The 19451-nt window shown below is 38.7% G+C and overlaps 1 protein-coding gene across 1 annotated transcript in view; it reads right to left on the bottom strand.

The window, feature by feature from the left end:
- Nucleotides 1-19451, bottom strand: part of MYO16 (myosin XVI) — a 617076-nt gene that overhangs the window by 298501 nt on the left and 299124 nt on the right. Inside the window, exons 15-16 of the mRNA XM_015121440.3 lie at nt 17168-17285; nt 6286-6433 (exon numbers count right to left, since the gene is read on the bottom strand). Coding sequence (XP_014976926.3) covers nt 6286-6433; nt 17168-17285 — 266 coding nt within the window. The remainder of the gene's footprint in view (nt 1-6285; nt 6434-17167; nt 17286-19451) is intronic.

Genomic DNA, 19451 nt, shown 5'->3' with positions numbered 1-19451 from the left:
ACACTGTCCACCCAGGGTAACAAAAGTTCTGTTAGTTCTAAAACGTTTATGATCTTCTAGGTTAAAATAAAGACCTAGCGTAGTTTGTTTTTATAGTCTCAGTGACACAACGAGATAAACACAGTGATTGCCATCTTGTGGGCAGCATTGTTGTGGATACGATTTAGTGATAAAGTCAGCAGGGCCTGGATTCAGATCTTGACTGCTGGGTGACATCTCACTATACAATACAGACACAGCCTTGCACCCTCTGCTTAGCTGTGGATGAAGATTCAGTGAGTGAACAGAGACAAACACTTCAGAGAACGCCTGGCACGTGGGAAGTACCCCATGAACTGCGCTGATCATGACTGTGACTGTGACTGTCACTTAGGTTATTAATAATGGAGTCTGCGAGAATCTGATGAAAGCGCCTCCCATCTTGAACTTTTGTCTTGGGAGCACCTTCAAGCTACTTACTAAGTAAATAGCTTATTATATCACAAAATTATGAAGACTCACCTCCACATAGTACTTAGGTTTTCCCTTACCTCTTTTTAAACATTATGTGACACTCTCAGATTAGGTTCACCGTTCATAATAAGCCCTTAGCAGAAACCAAACCTTCACGGGAGCTGCTTGCCGTGACTTCCCCGTGACAGGTACAGCTCCCAGCAGGATCACAAGTTCAAGCTCACGGTGACTCAGCTTTTCCTTTCATGGCCACACAGGTTAGAAACAGGTCACACGCTCTGAATCAAACACTGCTTGCTTTCAACTTAGCATTCAAAATCTGACCTTTACTGACAAATGTTATCCTGCAGCACCACAATCATTTCCACCATTCATCAATACAAAAGGAGATTTGGAATAACTTTTTGGATTTAGGAACCTAGCTTTTCTGGGACTAAACCCATCTAAACTGTTGAAAGTATGCTGAAGATAAACAATGAATGACTATTTCTGGCTTTCATTAAATCTCAATTCCCCAAAACAGAAATTACATTCGTTCCCCAAATGTAATGTTTGTATGATACGCAAAGGGTAAGAAAAATTGAAATAGTCCTTGTAAAACAAACAGCTGGAGGTGAGGGGGTTAGGGGGAAGCAGTCAATATAGGAAGAACCATAAGCGAAAAAGAAACTTTTGGTGACAAGCATTTGTGTTTGTGTTTCTTCATTTTTCTATTTTTATTTTAATTTATTGGTTTGGGTTTTTGTTTTGTTTTTCTCGTCTGACTTTATGGAGAGCTCGCCATCTTGTGGAATTCCAGATCCACGCAGTCTTACTGCCACAGCTCAAAATATAGAAACCTACAGACTGTTTTTCTTGTTGTTTTAATAATCTGTGGAGGAAGATGCTTATGCAAAGTGTTATAAATACTGTTTTCATGCAGCTAAGCCTTAGGAGGTGATGTCTATATCTGTATCACTTATATTCTAAAGTTAGGCACACGTCCTATCTGCTGTTTCTAGATATCATTCCTATGTTACAAACAAGAAAGTAGTTTTACATTCATTTTAATGCTGAAATAAACCTCCATAAATTTTCATGTGATACTTTCAACATTTTTAGTTCTAAAAACAGAGTCAAAGCTAAAGAGCACTTTTGTAGCTTTAATGATAAAAGCTAATTACAGGACGGGCACAGTGGTTCATGCCTGTGATCCCAGCCCTTTGGGAGGCTGAGGTGGGTGGATCACTTGAGGTAGGAGTTCGAGACCAGCCAGGCCAACATGGTGAAACCCCATCTCTACTAAAAATACAAAAATTAGCCAGATGTTGTGGCATGTACCTGTAATCCAAGCTATTCAGTAGGCTGAGACAGGAGAATCGCTTGAGCCGGGGAGGCGGAGGTTGCAGTGAGTCAAGATAGCACCACTGCACTCCAGCCTGGGCGACAGAGCAAGACTCCACCTCAAAAAAAAAAAGAAATTACAGCAATGTTTTCTTCTCTTTGGAGGTCTAATCACATAAGATGATAAGTATTGAGCATGCCTTTAGCTCACAGTTACATATGCATGTATATTTTATTTTGATTCATGTATCTAGTGAGTTGTTCTAAACAAAGAAGAGAGAGAATGAATCTGAAAGAAGGCAGCTTGTAATTTCTGTCGTGTTTGCTTTAGGACTTAGTGTACTTCATCCAAATTCCACTAAAAGCTGCACTGTGGAATGAGTGAGTCAGCAAAGAGATGCTGTGTTCATGTGATCACATGTAAGCTGGTGTATTCTACATAATAGGAATAGCAATATTATTTTGAAAAAATCAGACAAGTAGATGTGACAATAATAATGCCATTCTTAATAATAGTAGATATACTACATATAATATAGTGTATATAATACATATATTAACAACAGTAGATATACTATTAACAATAGTAGATATAATTATCTACTTAATAATAGTAGATATACTACATATATGTAGAATCAGGCAGCCCTCAGAATCACAGCAGATTCAGAGAGACTCCAGGGACACCTCGTGGTCAGAACAAATTTATAGACAAAACAAGGGAAGTGCCGTAAAGAAATCGGCAGGGAGGTATAGAAACAGCTGGATTGGTTACAGGTTGGTGTTCGCTTTTTTTGAACAACTGAACACTCAGCAGTCTATCAGTGGTTGAAGTGTGGCCTCTGGGATTGGCCAAGACTCAGCTATTGCTACAGGCACATACGCCTAAGTTGGGTTTTCAATCTTGGCTGCCTATTAAGCTAGGTTATAGTTCATCCCCAAGGACACAAATATAGGAGCATGGAGTCCTCCTCCGGCCATATTTCCTTTGCTTTAACATATGGTATTAAGCATTTTATGAATAGAAATATCATTTACCTATGAGTACCAATTTTAAGGAAGGGATTCCGAAGGATTATCAATTTGTGAAAGGTTAGAAAGCTCGCAAATTCAGGTTTCTATTTCTAATTTTGAGCAAGCCAAACGGTTTCCAAAAATAAGGAACTTAATACTCATAATTACTAAACAAAGATTCGATACCAACCTAAATTTAAACATTAAACAAATATGAACTCCTCAAACCTAACCAACATTGTAAAAGTGAGAAGATTTATCAACATTTTAAACGTGAGAAGACCTGCATAATATAAACCACAAAAATACTGCGATACATACTATAACTTGAAAAACAGCTTGCTTTACCGTTAAAGTTTTCCTATGAAATTGTCATTGTACACATGCTCCAACTGATGTCTTCATGGATCTGGAGGGTGGTGGGTGGTGAATATTTTCATGGAAAATGTTGTTTTGCACCCATTAGATATTTATGATACATTTTAATAAAATAACTGCTTTGTTCAAGAGAATTGAATTATTCATGATCTTCCTAAGTTCTTTCCTGTTGGAACTCCTCATAAAGTCACCCCTGACTGTTTGACTTTCTAAATAGCCTAAGCGACTCCAAACTCTTTTTTGCAAAGAGAAATGAATGTCAGAATTGAAGCTCAACACAGAAATCCTTGTTTTCTCCCACACACTCACACACTTCAAATGACTCATCCAAACCACAGATCAAGAAGTTAAATTGTTTATTTAAATTATAGATTAGATTATTCCTTTTTCTTCATCAGTGGCCATACATCTGCAGTGCCAAGCACATACCCACGTGCACACACATGCACACACACAGATGCACTCTAAGCTACGTATCTGCTTGAAGCTTTGAGTTTTTGCTCATTAGAAGGATTGGGAACAGAGAAACCCAAAACTCTTCTCTTCTTCACAGGCTATCTCTCAACCTGCAATCGCTAGAATCCAGTCAGTTGCTTCCCCCCAGGGTCAGTATGTTCCATTAGCGATGTTCAAGGTAGAAAAACACAAAGTTAATCTCAGGGGATGGGTTTTGTCCATACTGCTGTTGCATAAAAGGGATTCACTTGAGTACAGCTTCTTCATGTCTCTGGCTTTGATTTCCTCCTTCACAATATGAAGGGATTTGATTTAAAATACTTCCAATGTCCTGGAAGCCTGGAATTTTTATATTTCTATCACTTTTGCCTGGGTTACCATACTTTAATATTAGCACTTTCTTCTAAATTTCTGTTGCATTTTGGGAACAGAAAACCCTAAAATAGTCTTTCTTTGTAAATAAAACACAATTTTGATAAGGCCTTTTACACTTCTTAACTACTTTCCACCTACACAACATGACAAACCATATCCATAGCCTTGGATGTCTTCACTGAAATTTAATGATAGTAGTTAGTAATGTGACAGTAAATTAGGCCAATTCAGCCTCTTCCCCTGAGCGCACCTGCACCATCACTCAGCCCTCACAGCAGCGGCGGGACAGAGGTTGTCTTATAATTTCTCCAAGCAGTTCTACGTGTTCAGTCTCACACCGGCTCCATTACGCTGTGAAGTCCCTCCTCTCTCCAGCGCCCTCCTGACACTCCTGCATCTCCACCTTGCTGTCTCAAAACAGCAGGACTGGTTCTCTGGCCACTCTTCTCCTCCCCAGCACCCTGGTTCCCTCCTAGCCTTGTCACGATGTGAACGGCACAATGACACCATGTGTTGCTCAGGCCACAGTCACAGGAATCATTCTTGATCTCTTTACCTTACATCCCTCGCTCAGTGCATCCATCAATCCCGACCTTCCTACCTTCAGAGCGTCACCCATGTTTCCCCATTCCTCATCGCCTGCACCACCACTACCATCAGTGCCATCACCACCTCCCCACTACCATAGCAGGAATTTAGCTCTCTGCTTCCAGCTGGGAATACCACAGGGACATCTCCACAGATGCAAGTCACCTTCAAAGTGAAAACCAATTCCCTTGCATACTCAAAACCCCCAATCACTTCCAGACAACTCTGAAGGAAATCTAAATTTCTGACCATGGCTGTTCCTTTCATGTTGTCTCTATTATCCTCCCTCTTTCCCATACAACTCTAATCTCAGCCCCTGGCCTTCATGTTGTCCCTCAAACATTGAGTATGTTTCCTCAGGCCCCTTGTCCACTTCCATCTCCCTTGGACAACACTTCAGATCTGTGAATGGCCTTCTCTGGTGTCTCTACCACAGGTATCACCTGGTAGGAGGCTCTTGATTAACCTATCTAAAAGCAGGACACCCACCCGCTCTTCTGTTCCCCAACCTTGATTTATTTTTCATCATATCACCTCGACTATTACCAACCTGTTTATTAGTGTCTCCCCAACCAGAATATAACGGTTTCAGATGGAGATACAGCACAGCAGAGCAGAGAGAACTAGAGAGATATGTTTTTTTGCAGGCTTAAAGCAGCCTACGTGTGTACTCAAGAGGGGGGATTGTTGGGGAAGCCCCCTGCCATTTGTTCTCTCAATAATCACTTGGCCTTAACCACTGTCTTGACTACATGCAGGTAAGTGAAGCAACCCTTCTGTGTGTAGGGGGTGTGTGTTTATGTGTATGTTTTCTCCTATAGCATCCTTTATTTTTCTCACAAAAGTTCTCCTAAAATTGTGCAAACTCACACCATTCCTCTAGATCTAATAATAAACACCCAATAAGCCATAAATCACGTATCAGCAGGTATCTGAAGTCAATCCACATGTCCTTCAGAGTCTAGTTCCCACATCCCCTGCGACTGAATTGAGTTTGGATCAGAATCCAATTCTCTCTTGCGCTCTTCTCCCACCAACTTCTCTTCTGAACAGGGTTCATTCCCCAAATTGTTTCTTGTTCTCATCCTAATGCAAATCTGGACCAATCCCTGTGGCGGAGACGCACTAAACCAGCCAGTTAGCAGAAGTGCAAACATTGAGAAAACATTTTTCACTCACTGTCAATATGGCCCGTCACTCCCATTGTTCTCGTACGACCAAGGCATCCTAATTTTAACACAAGTGCTTTCTGCCTCCATTAAAGGAAATCAGCCCCTCAGGTTATGTGTGTGTGCATCTTAAGCCATGATAAACCTTCATCCACCAATGAATAATCATACTTCCACAAATAATATTGCCCATTATCTCAAAACAGGGCCATGAATTAGGAATGCAGAACTAATGTTATAGCCAAAATACTTAAAAGGAGTACAGGAGTTTACATATGCATACGTTTTTTTCTGATCTGAAAACTAGTAAAATATAAACATAAGTCTGTTCACACACATACAACTTCACCCAAACATTCAATAAACAGTTGGAACCTTGTTATGTGGATAGTTTCAACCTAACAGTATCCAACAGTTATCTTTTATTCACCGTTTTGTCTCTGAAAAGTAAGAAGATAATTTAAGACTACCAAATTACAATCACAATTTGAAGGCATAGCTTTTAGATACAAAATACTTAGTCACTCACCGGTGTGCACATAAATTATTAAGATGAAGTCCATGTTTTTCTTCAGCAGATAACCCATCCATCAACAAGGAGAAAATGAGAAAATTGCTCTGGCCAAGAGGTTGTGAAACAAGTCTGGATTTCTCCAGCAAATATGTATAAATTCTGGCTGGTTGGGAAAAGAAAAGTAATTCTGTTAAATGGCAGAGTATTCATTTCATTTCCATAAATTAACACATATTCATTAATTACAAGAGATACAAGGACTGTTGACTTTTCCCTTTCCCATCTATTTACATTTTATTTTATTGTCATTTTGCATTAGCTAGGACTTTCAATATGATGCTGAAAAGACATGGTTTAAGGGGACATCCTTCCTCGTCCCATATCCAACAAAGAACTTGGTGCACAAATATAATCTGGAACAAGATTTGCTCTTGCCTGTAACAAAGGCTTTGAAAGAAGCTTTGGAATTTTCCTCATTAATATCTCAACTGTTTGAGAGTCCCGGCCATGTTGGTAGGGTGGATATTAACACACACTGTTCAAAAAGTGCTCCACTAAAGGCACTGACAAGCATTCCCCGCAACTAAATCAGAATTATATGTGGCCACACAACGAAGGCCCAGGGAGATAGACCATGGTCCCTCACTGCCAGAAACACCAGAAGAAACCCACTGCAGCAAAGGAAAATGCAATTTGAATTCACACAGATATAGTTTAATATACAGAATGTATTTGAGGATGAGGTAGATGAGGTGGCTATAAAGTAACACAGGTCCAATGTGAACAGTGTGTAGTCATCTTCTCCTTTTATTCTGACCACACGCGTGCAGTAATAGGACTACTATCTAATGTTTATTTAGTCCTCTGTTTTCAAACCTTTACAAAATAAAATAAAAGACAACCCAATTCATAAATATAAGGTGTTGAAATTTATTTGATAGTAGTTGATTAACAAGGCCAAAAAGATGCAATATGGTAATCACAGCCTCAGTTTTGCTTTACATATGAAGATCGGCAATTCAGAAGCTAGCATTGGTCAAAATTATGACTGTATGTTTGGCATGCTGCAAATTTCATTGTTTCTGGAGCATTAAAAAATTAATATAGGGTTATTTTTATCATTATGAATAATCAGATTATGTATTTTAATTTAATTTAATTAATTTATTTATTTATTTACTTTTTGATTCATAGTCTCACTCTATTGCCCAGTCTGGAGTGCAGTGGCATGATCGCGGCTCACTGTAACCTCTGCCTCTCTGGTTCAAGTGATTCTCCTGCCTTAGCCTCCTGAGTAGGTGGGACCACAAGTGTGTGTCACCACACCGGCTAATTTTTGTATTTTTAGTAGAGATGGAGTTTTGCCGTATTGGCCAGGCTAGTCTTGAACTCCTGACCTCAAATGATCTGCCCACCTCAGCCTCCCAAAGTGCCAGGATTACAGGGGTGAGCCACCACGCCAGACCTGTATTTCAATTTTAAATACAAATGTGAATTATTAGTTTTCCTCTTTGAAGTAAGAATCCAAAATCAATATTATTTGGGTGAGGGGTGTTAAAGAATGGCAGTTCTTAGAAAGGCAAATGGTTATAATTATCTCATACATTTGAACTTTTAAAAAATCTCATGTAATGAATTTGCTAAGCATTATTCTAAAGTCCAGCCACTAAAAGCAAAAATGTGGTGTCTCCCAATTTAATTGTATACAGCAAATCTGTTCTAACAACTAGAACCACTATTTACAGTGCCTTCCAATGCATTTAGTAAGTGCTCAATTTAGCTAATCAGAATGATTATCAGAGTTTTTTAAATTTCAAAATTAATATCCCTTAGTAAGATAAGTTGTCTAAAGAGACAAGTTTGGGAAAAGTCACCAGAAGTGCATAAAGAAAAGGTCTTTCAAAATATCCCTTTCACTGGTGACAGTAAAGCCCCAAGGTGATGGTAAACTTAGAATGGGGGCGGTATCAAGTCCTGAATTAGCAATAAACCTCAATAGATGAACATGTGTGCTTGAATGTGTGTGCACAGGTCTCAATGAGAATCAATTAGGTGGCAATTTCAAGTTAAGTTTTAAATACTTTTTTTCTTTTTTTCTTCCTTAAATTCTTCGCTGGAAACATTTTCTGTTTAATATTAATAATATTCATCTTGAATTAATTTACTACTCAAGAGGATATTCTTTAAAAACCTAAAAACATTTTAAATAAAATTATCTTCCTTTTGTTCCTAACCTTTAGGCATGAAACACCAGATGAGAAGGGAGAATGAAACAGTCATCTTGCTACCATTCTTGGAGAAATGGTTGGCTAACCCCCACCTATCCCAGCCAATATGCAAACTCTGCTTGAAGCAGTATTCAAAACTAATCAAATTCCACATCATGGAGTCACTTTGATATCTTTCATCTAAATTCAAAAACAGTGTAATTATTAATCAACCTGGTTAGCTCATCTCCAGCAGTGAATAAAATTGCTGTGGATTAGCAGAATTCTGATCAGCAGGGTTTCAAAATATGTATACATCTTGAGTGAGCTTTTAGATGGAAGCAAACACAAGACAGCCCAAAATTCAAATTGCCATGAAACTCTAATATTCCTTCAAATGGAGAAATGCAGACTTTTTGTTGTGTCTGAAATGAAACGGTAAAAATGGAAGGAGTATGATGGGCTTCTAAGTTAAACAGATTTCAGGACACATTCATGTAAGTGTTCATACATAGAAAGAAACATTCTACTAACAGTTCTTGACTTCTCAAGACTTCTATGTTTTAAAAGCTCTTTTATGTACGAAACACTTTTGACTAGAAACATACTTGTAATTCTCTACAAGTGTCCACATATTCATATATGTATTTAAAAAGTTTTGGTGCTGAAAAAACATATGTTTGCAGATTATATGTAACATAAAATGCAATAAAGTATTTCATAAGTCTATACAGCTTTTGTTCATTATGAAAAAAAGTGGGGGAAATAAATTTCCCTTTCTTTCAAGAAAGAAAAATTCCTGCCTTTGCTCTTCCCATTGACTTCCAGAAACTTCCAACACCCAATCTCACCCTGTCGCAGCCATCTAGTTATGGGTACATGACCACTTAGGGCCCGTTCCCAGAAAGTACTGTCATGCCTTCAATTAGCAACCACCAAAAACATAGTATCAATTAATTAGGATAGCCAAATATTTTCCCTTTCACACCTATGCATTTCTTTCCATCTCATTATTCATGGTCAGGGTGGTCATCACTCTGGTGGTGTAACGTAAGTGAAAGTGCTTCCCACAGGAGTCAAATGGACGGATCCTACTCTGGAGTCTGACGCTGCCAGTCCCCGCATCCCTCTGGGCTTCATTCTTCCTATCTGTAGTATGAAGAAGAAAAGACGCGAAGGTTCCAAGATTCCTCTGGACTTCAAGAGGAAGGTGCTACCACTTAAAGCACCTACTGTGTACCACACACTATTCTAGTGTCCTTCTAACATTGCCTCATTTAAAATTCTGTTGCAGGCCTTTTCACATTGAAGCCCAACTCTCTTGTCTCCTAAGCCCAGGCTGTTTGCAATAAAGGATGCTGCTCTTCACATAAGATCAACTAAAGCACTTCGAAACTTTTAAAACAATGTCCTGCTAAGTATGTAATTCTAAGACTAATTGATGATGGTAACAAAGATGATTATTCATCTGTTATTATGCCTCTGCTTTATTTAACATCAGGATTTGGATAATCACAAAGCAAAAGCCTTAATATATTTTCCATTTCATTTGCAGTAACTTTAACGTTTAAATTTCTTAAATAGAACACATAGCCTGGCTGCATTTACTGGAAGATATTTTCTATCATTAGTAAATTTCAATTTCAACTTAAATACACTTGGATATTTTCAGGGCACAAACATCAAAATCCAAGTATTCTTGATATTCCTCAGGGGGACTCTGGACCTCCCTCCCTTTTGAGTTCCTCCCACTTACTTCTGGGAAAGGGATAATCTAAGATTTGAAATAAAAGTGAAAGAAAAAGAAAACAGTGAGTGATTTAAAGAGCAATGTTAACATATTGAATATTCATGGAAACTCTAGGAGTTTCGGGTGATAGTTATCCCTTTTGGACAGAAGAAGAAAATGAGGTATGGAAGATCCAGTGAGCTGCCCAAGGCCAGCGGGCACAAAGTAAACGAGCCAGGACTCAACCCCAGGCCTTGTGGCTCGTAAGGACTAGAGGGAACTCAGAGCTTAGAATCAAGCAAACATCTGCCTTTGGAGCTCACTGAATGCATTGCCGATGGTGATGAACTTGGCCCTCTGCATATTCTGGGTGCAGTTAAAAGCGTGGCCTTATGGACTCTCAATGTCTTCCAGTCCTTTACAAGAAAGCTCTTCTAAAAGTCTTTCACCCTGTTTTTGGTGAACAGAATTCTCTTCAATAATGAATATTCCAGAAGAGGAGATCATTTTCTTGTTTGAGAACTTACCTGGTCAACAGCTAAGATTTACCTTGATAAAGAGAATGACTCCGTTTGGAAAATCTAGCTGCTAAGCGAGATTTGGGACATGGCTGGTCATATGCTCTTTTCACAAGCCCCCTCAGCCAAATAAGATTTGTGAGGATGCACTGAGGCCAGTGTTCTTGGCACCCCTTTATTAGCACTGGCTCCTTTGCAGAGGCAGCCTGATTAAACCATTAATAACTCCATCATGATACTAGAAATAGTCAACTTCAAAAGTGGTTTATTCCCAATTAAATAAAAAGCAGCTGAAAGGAACACAGGAGACCATGGAGTCCGGTCCCCTAATTTTATAGCCGGGTAAAGAGAATCAGTGACATTCACCTGAGTTTACAACCCGATGGCCAACCTGCAATTTGATCTAGAAGGCCCTTTTCCATGTGCCCAGCTACTTTGCATGAAGATGGTTTTACAACCTGATTTGTCGCTCCCAGGAAACAGGTGACTTGCGAGTAAATTAGAAAAAGAAAGAGCTCACTAAAAATGTCGCTATCACGTATTTTTGAAGATCCAAAACAATAAAGTGGTTATTTGATAAGAATGAAGACAGTATATTATTTTACTTTATCTGTGCATGTTCAGTGAGACAATTTTGTGTACTATATAAAAAACTGCACACACTCAAAAGTGAATGAAAATTTATGGTTTTGTACCCTTAAAAGACAAGGAATGATCTTGTGCAGAAGAGAAAGAACTGTCATTCCCTTTCCAGGAACAGATCCTAAGTGGTCACGTACCCATAAGGAGATGGGTGCAACAGGATGAGAGTGGGTGTTGGAAGTTTCTGGAAGTCAATGGGAAGGACAAGGGCACGAACTTTTCTTTCTTGAAGGAGAAGAAACTATTTCCCCCACTTTTTTTTCACAATGAACAAAAACTGTATAGCCCTACAAAATACTTTATTGCGTACTATGCTACACATAATCTGTAAACACATATTTTCAGGACCAAAACTTTTTGGAAAACATACAAGAATATGCCATTAATATCATAAATTGATTTGTATGTCACACAATGTAAACCTCTTTGCATGCTCAGATGAAAAATACAAATTGGTAGGGATTCGGGCAATGATATCAGCAAATTACCTTAAGTCTCAAATAAAAGGTGCTGTATGGCTAAAACTAAGTCATTGTTGGCAAAGTTTTCCTTTTATTTATACAGTAACTTTTTATAAACTTGTCTGTGCAGTGATAGTAAGATGTTTTATAAGTCACTCAATCCTGAAGGAGGGTTGCACTTATACCAGCGAACCTAAATAATCATATTTTAAAATACATAATCAGATCAGGGAAAATACTGGACTAGAAGCCAGACTAGAAGGTTATTTATAAATTACATTTTCCCCCAAACAAGAAACAGTCCTTATTTATCTATAGTTAGTGTTTCATAAAACTGAGGCTGGTATTTTTTTTATATTATGATTTGTGGTTATATCTCTGATGAAAGATTTGACATTAAATTATAAAAGTATAACTAATAGTAACAATGAAAGAAACAGCACCTATCAATCTTCAAATTAGTATGATGATACTCCCTGTCCAATAAAATGGTAAAAACTGTTTCATAAATGCTGATAATTTAAAGAAAAACAGTCTACCATAAAGTATAAACTCAATCTGTAATCAACACTTATTTGACCTGGTTTGAGAGAGAGTAGCATCACTCCAATTTGATTAACTATTTTAGTGAACATTTACAATTCAGAATGCTTTTACAGGGGACTAACTTGAATGACTCAGCTCTCTTTAAAATGTATGTGAAGTAGTTTAAGTTAATGTGTTTTTTATTTTTCTTTCATAAAGAGTCTTGGCAGCAGATTGAATTATTTAAAAGTATCACTAATGTATAACAAAAGTATCATTTACTGATAGCTTCTTAAAGTATTCAGGGTGCCCATTTTTTTTGAGCAGTGATGATTTCATTCTTAAACTGAAAATCATTTTAAAGCAAAAATTCATACAATGCATCTCCATTACTCTTTGTTACAAGATGGATTTTGTCCTAAAAAAAACCCAAAAACTACATACTGAGGTCTTCATCTCCAATACCTTAGAATATAACCTTCTTTGGGAATAGCATCAATGCAGAGATCCAGTCGTCACCCCTTGTCTTCAGTTAATACATTCTAAGATCCCAGTAGACCCCCGAAACTGAGGATAGTATCAAACTCTGTATGCATGATGTTTTTCTATACTTACACATCTATGATAAAATTTAATTTATAAATTAGGCACAGCAAGAAATTAACACAGCAACTAATAATACAATAGGACAGTTGTAACAATATGCTGTTCACAATTCCAGGGGTAGGAGATTGTTTCCTACCATGGATCTTAGCAACCTCAGCATACAATTTGTTTTCTTTCCTTATTAAGTTGAGAACATTCACCTTTTCATGAAAAGGAAGCACTTTTCAGTTTCTCTTTGGGCTATGCAAATTTCCAGCCTCACCACTCCTATACTCTGATGCCATTATTAAGTAAAATAAGAGTTACTTGAACACAAACACCAGGAAACTGGCACCATCTGATAACTGAGAGAGCTTCTACGTGATTAACAGGTGGGTAGCGGAGACATCGTGGATACACTGAACAAAGGGGCAATTCACCTCCCAGGCTGGATGGAGTTGGAGGGCAGGAGATTTCATCACATTACTCAGAATAATATGCAATTGAAAACTTATGAACTGTTTACTTTGAGAATGTTCTGTTTAATATTTTTGAACCACAGTTGAACTCAGGTAACTGAAACCACAGAAAGCGAAACCTTAGTTTAGGGTGAAACTACTGTACTCAAGTTACAATAAGGTCATACTGGAGTAGGGTGTGTCCTAATTCAATGAGCTACTCCATACTGGAGTAGGGTGCGACCAGTGTCCTTTGGAGAAGAGAAGAGACACAGGGAAAAGGCCATGAGTCAAAAGAGGCGGAGACTGGAGCAATGCATCTCCAAGCCACGGAGCACTAAGGATCAGCAGCAACCATCAGAGCTAGGAATGGGCAGGGGAGGTCCCCCCAGAGAAGCCAAGAGCTCGTGCATCTACAGACACCTGAATTCCAGACTTCTACCCTCCAGAACTGTGAGACAATTAATTTCTGTTGTTTCCAGCCACCACATTGGTGTTCATTTGCTACTGCAGCTTTCGAACACTGACATCTAACACGTTCTAATATCAACCCTGTTCAGTCTATGCTAACAGGCACAGGAGACAAGTACATGCTATTAAGCTACTCTGGGAGACATGGGAACATCAGATCCACAGCTGAAAGAGTGCTTTCATTTTTGGACTTAAATAATGTTGAGCCCTAGGCAGCATCTGTAAAATTATCTGGTCCAGCTGGTGTCTGTCCCTTCCTCTTGCTTAGGCACAGCCAGCGTAGGCGTGAGAGAGTGCGTGGCAGACGTGAGGATGTTGCATGGCAGGTTCTGATGACCAAGTAAAGACGTTCCTTCTCGGAAACATCGACCTGCTCTTTGTAGTATGCACAATATACCTTTGTACTCAAAACCCTTTCCATGTGGTAAGGGATACTTGAAGAAATCTGTCCTCTTTCTCTTGAGTTATTTCTTTTTCAGTGTAAACATTTTTAGTTTTGTCAACAGTTTACTCCAAAAACATGACATTGGAACTTTCACTCTCCTGATAAACATTTTCTGAACATATTCCTTTTATTTCTCTTCTTAAAAACAGGAAACAACTGAGTTCCCAGTCTCACCCCTTCAGGGCACTGTGGGTCCTACCACATTTATGATCTAGGCAGTAGACTTCTATGAATGCCATCTCAGCACTGGCTTTGTTACTTTGTTTATAGCAGTTTATTACTCTTAAATAAAAACATTGAAAATGATCACCAAATCACTTGGCCAGAGTTTTAAAAGAACACAGCAGGAAGCTATGAAACAAACAAACATAGGTGATAAGAAATAAATTAAGGATGTAAATTAGGGGAACAGAACTAGTAAAAAGGCCATCCAGAAAGTGGAGAAAGGTGGAGCACGCCTGTCATCAATGCCCCGATTGCCATTTCCATAAGAGAAAAATAAACTCTACACAAGACTGAAATTACATCGAAATTACGGTCACTGTTCCTCAAGGATTCAGAGAACTTTTCTGGGCCTCGAACTGCTCCAGGCCCATCATTATGAATATGCATCACCTCTGGGTCTCAATGCTGCCTGGACAAGCTGCCCGAGAGGTATATGTGGGGCTGATTACGCTGAAGATGTGAGGGACCACGTGTTCACTGAGATTGTTGATTAACAGAAGGCTCAGTTAATCAGTGTTTACAACAAAGTTTTCCAGTTCTTTTTAATATGTATATATAATTATTTTCTAAATTAACGTTCCTAAAGAAAAGGACCCTCTAAACTCTATCCAGAAAAATAAACGAGGAAAAAAAAAAAAGAAAAAAAAAGTTAGTAATGGATGACACCTTCAGAAGCCAGTTATTTTCTCTCCCTCTTGGTAAAGGAAACATGAAATTGAGAAGAAAAATTCATGCTGGTGATACCTCAGATGAGCTTCTCCTCCTTGCACTAGTTGTGCATAAACACGAGTGGCCTGCTTTCAGCTCTCAGAGCTCTCAGACACTCATGTCCCATGAATCACCTGGGAATCTTGTTAAACTGCAGTCTCCACCAGCCAGTCTGGAGTATGGCGTCAGATTCTGCGTCTCCAACAAACTCCTGAGTGATGACGCGGCGCTTGTCCTTGGGCCACATCTTTGAGTGGCAAGCGGCTGGAACACGGAGCTTTCCATGTTTCAGCTTCCTACTTTTGGAGAACTTACTACCCACTTAGAGAACATCGCCACAGCCCACCAGTCACTAAGAGCTCAGCGGGGAACCTGTGCTCAGTATTACAGAAGTAAATCCGGCCCCTTCCCCTGGAGGAGCACACCCGGCCAGGTGTTAGGAAACCGAGACTGGAAAACCAGAGCTTGAGGCTCAAGATAGTTCTCCGACGAGGTCTTCATAAAAAGGCAGACCTTCAGAACTCTAAGTCATGCATTTAAAAAACAAATCAACGAACAAATAGCTTTCCTTTTGCTGCACAACTTAACCTTCTAACTTCAACATCTAAAAGCATCTTTTTTTTTTTTTTTTTTTTTTTTTTGGAGACAGAGTTTTGCTCTCGTTGTCCAGGCTGGAGTGCAATGGTGCGATCTCTGCTCACCACAACCTCCTCCGCCTCCCAGGTTCAAGCGATTCTTCTGTCTCAGCCTTCTGAGTAGCTGGGATTACAGGCATGTACCACTACACCTGGATAATTTTGTATTTTTAGTAGAGATGAGTTTCCCCATGTTGGTCAGGCTGGTCTCAAACTCCTGACCTCAGGTGATCCGCCCACCTTGGCCTCCCAAACTGCTGGGATTACTGGCGTGAGCCACCATGCCCAGTGCATCTTTTCTTACTCTTTTGATGCATGTTACTCGTCACATTTAATTAGTAGAAATCTGATTCTGACACAGACTTGCTGCAAAATGCAATTATTTTGTTTCTAGATTATAGTCAAAACTAACTTTTGTTTCCTGAAGGGAAAATAGGGCAACTTTAAAAAGCCAAATAAAATTAAGCTCTTTCGGAAATCATTTATAATAATTGGAAAATGTTTAAGTGCTGACAGCTGTTGTAAAAGTTTTTTTAAATATTCAAGTATACCAAAAATTCTACCTATGATTGTATTTATATTATTAATTTGCATGAATTTGTTTTAATTGGAAAGATGTAAAATCCTAGGTGAATTATAAATTAGTTGAATTTTAAATAAGGAGTTTTCATAAAATATACTTTAAGTATTTAAATCAAATATGAAACAGTGTCTGTTTGGGTTTAGTTTGGTGATTATTTTGATGTTTAGATTTAATTCAATCATTTAACTATATGGATTCAGTTTTACTTCAAATAGATTTCAATGTGTGTTATGTGAAGAAATTATATATAATACTAAGGTATTATTTATTTAATTAAAGTACTTGAGTTTGTTTCTATGTTCAGCAAGGATGATTCCTTTCAGCTATTTTTGGTTTGGGTTTGGTTTCTCATTATATAGTCTATAAAATAATCATCTTGAAAAGGTCCAGCTTGCATTTGAGAATATTTTTCAATTCACAATAACTTCAGCACTTGTCACCTGATATCCCAGGTACGTATACACACACACACATACACACACACACACACACCCTCAACTGAGTGCCTGACTGTTGATCCTTGTTCTAATGTAACACAAACTTTCCAGAAGTATCTTAAGCTGTTTACAGATATGGTTGTGATGAAGAATAGATTTTTTCTCCCAGCATTGATTCATACATGGTGTCTCCATCATGTGCTTGTGTGCGACGTGCCCGCATGCTGCTTCCGCACAGGAAATCCACATTGGCAAATGCTGCACTTACCTCCAGTTAGCTGTTGTTTCCTCTCACAGAACTGCAGTTCAAAATACTTGATGAAGCAACTGGACAAATCATTAAGTGTGGTCTTGGCATGTCCAAAGGCTTCTAAGATGCACATGACCTGTGGGAGAGGAGAACATTTTACTGAACTACTCATATTTTAAAAAATAAAATTGATGAGTAATAGTCAGCAACGATGCAAGGAATACTTCTTGGTCTGAAAGTTTCTCTCCTGCTCATATAATGCCATATTGAATTTTTAAGACTCCTTTTTCCTCAAAGGCAAGCTACTAGCATCCTATGCCTCAAATTGTGGCTACTGTTCATGAAGCAATAATAGACAGAGGACTTCACGACACTGCACTCTCCTTGCACATAAGAGAAGGAAAGCCATTCTCTTCACACACAGCCCCAAGCTTAACAAATGTTATTGAGATTTCACACCTGAATAGAACAGTAAAATAGCGTTTGCATTTTGGAAGGGAGGGAGTCATTTGAATTAATATAAGCAATAGTCAGAATGTATTTTACAGTAATACATTTACTTAAACATCAGGATAGAACATTCCTTTGAATCCTTATTTACTTTCCACTAATACTCTTTTCAACCCTGACCCCAGTTTATCCTCCCTGTATTGTGCTTTGGCCTCACACCAACTATTCTCTCCCACAAGGCAACAGCAAAACTCCCAGCTGAGCTGCTGTGCTGCCTTTTCTCGCTGCCCTGTGTTTTGTTGCAGATTGGCAAGTTTGTGGCTTTGCAATTGCTATGATAAAGCTCCTCAGACCAACCCTGGGGGCTGAAATTCTTCCTTGACATGTTTCCTTAACCATTAACAGTAGAATAAAAGTCACTGCTTCTTCGTCAATTGACTCTGCCTGTGAAGGTGATGGGGACCAGCAATTCTCCAACATGTATGAAAATCTGGAGGGTTCACGGGTGTCTCTCTTTCATGATAGTTGCGTTCCATGCGGTTTCTGCGTCAGCCACAGGAGGGAGTACAGTAACACCTTATTGATATGTGGACTACTTTTCCTGTTCCCTAGGGTTTCTAGTAGTGTTTTTTGAGAACACTATCCTATTTTTTTAAGTGCTTTGATCCCACTCTTTTTTTTAATTTATTTTTTATTTTATTTTTTGAGACAGAGTCTCGCTCTGTCACCCGGGCTGGACTGCAGTGGTGCGATCTCAGCTCACTGCAGTGGTGTGATCTCGGCTCACTGCAACCTCTGCCTCCTGGATTCAAGCAATTCTCCTGCCTCAGCCTCTGGGGTAGCTGGGATTACAGGGGCATGCCGCCACGCCTAGCTAATTTTTGTATTTTTAGTAGCAGAGACAGGGTTTCACCATGTTAGCCAGGCTGGTCTCAAACTCCTGACCTCGGGTGATCTGCCCACCTCCGCCTCCCAAAGTGCTGGGATTACAGGCATGAGCCACCGCACCCGGCCGCTTTGATATCACTTTTAAATTTCCTGGCCTTTGCTACATTAAGGAGTTGAATTAACCTGGAAGTATTTTATATTGTGAAAGATTATAAAACACTTTGACGCTAACCACAAATTAAAATATGCTACAAGTTGTGATAATAGTGAAGTATGTTAAAACTTCTGTGTTTGAAGTTTGAATTTGGGAGACAAACACATATTCATTCCTTACAAAAACTTTATGCTTTAGGTCTGTATATAATAACCTAATTTTAAAGATGATAAAAGTAAATTGATAGCAGTGATAACAGCAATGTTTTCTGGGGAAAAAATGAAATAGTAACTTCGTTTTTGTATCTTTTCCTATAATCGAACATGAAATCTGTAGTGATGATATACATACAGTGAAAACAGCATAATGATAGCACATTTTAAATATTAATAATATTACATTAAACAATTATTTTAAAAATCTTAAAAATAGGATAATCTTTTAAAATATTGTGCTTCTAGTTATTCTAGTGTTGTGTCTGATCAGTAATGTGTTGATTATTCTTGGAAAAACGACATGACAGGTAATTAATAACTTGTTCCCCAAACAGTCAATATAGGGAAATGGTTAAATGCATGCGCCTGGAAGTGAGAAGGAGCTACCCCCACACCCCGACACTGCTACCGAGAACTGATGTAACACTGAGGAGGTCTTCTGAATTCCTCAAACCTCATTTGTCGTTAATTCTCAAGCAGGAATAACTCCTTCAGTGTTTGTCAGTGTCTGTTGTGTAAAGCACTCAGCTTTTCGTCTGGCACAGAGAAAACATTCAGCAAATAAGAACAGTGAATTTTACGTTTGTGAGTAGCA

The sequence above is a fragment of the Macaca mulatta genome, chromosome 17 (genome assembly GCF_049350105.2).
Source record: "Macaca mulatta isolate MMU2019108-1 chromosome 17, T2T-MMU8v2.0, whole genome shotgun sequence".
NCBI lineage: Eukaryota > Metazoa > Chordata > Mammalia > Primates > Cercopithecidae > Macaca > Macaca mulatta.
The sequence above is the reverse complement of the archived record's forward strand: the minus strand, read 5'-3'. Positions and strand labels throughout refer to the sequence as shown.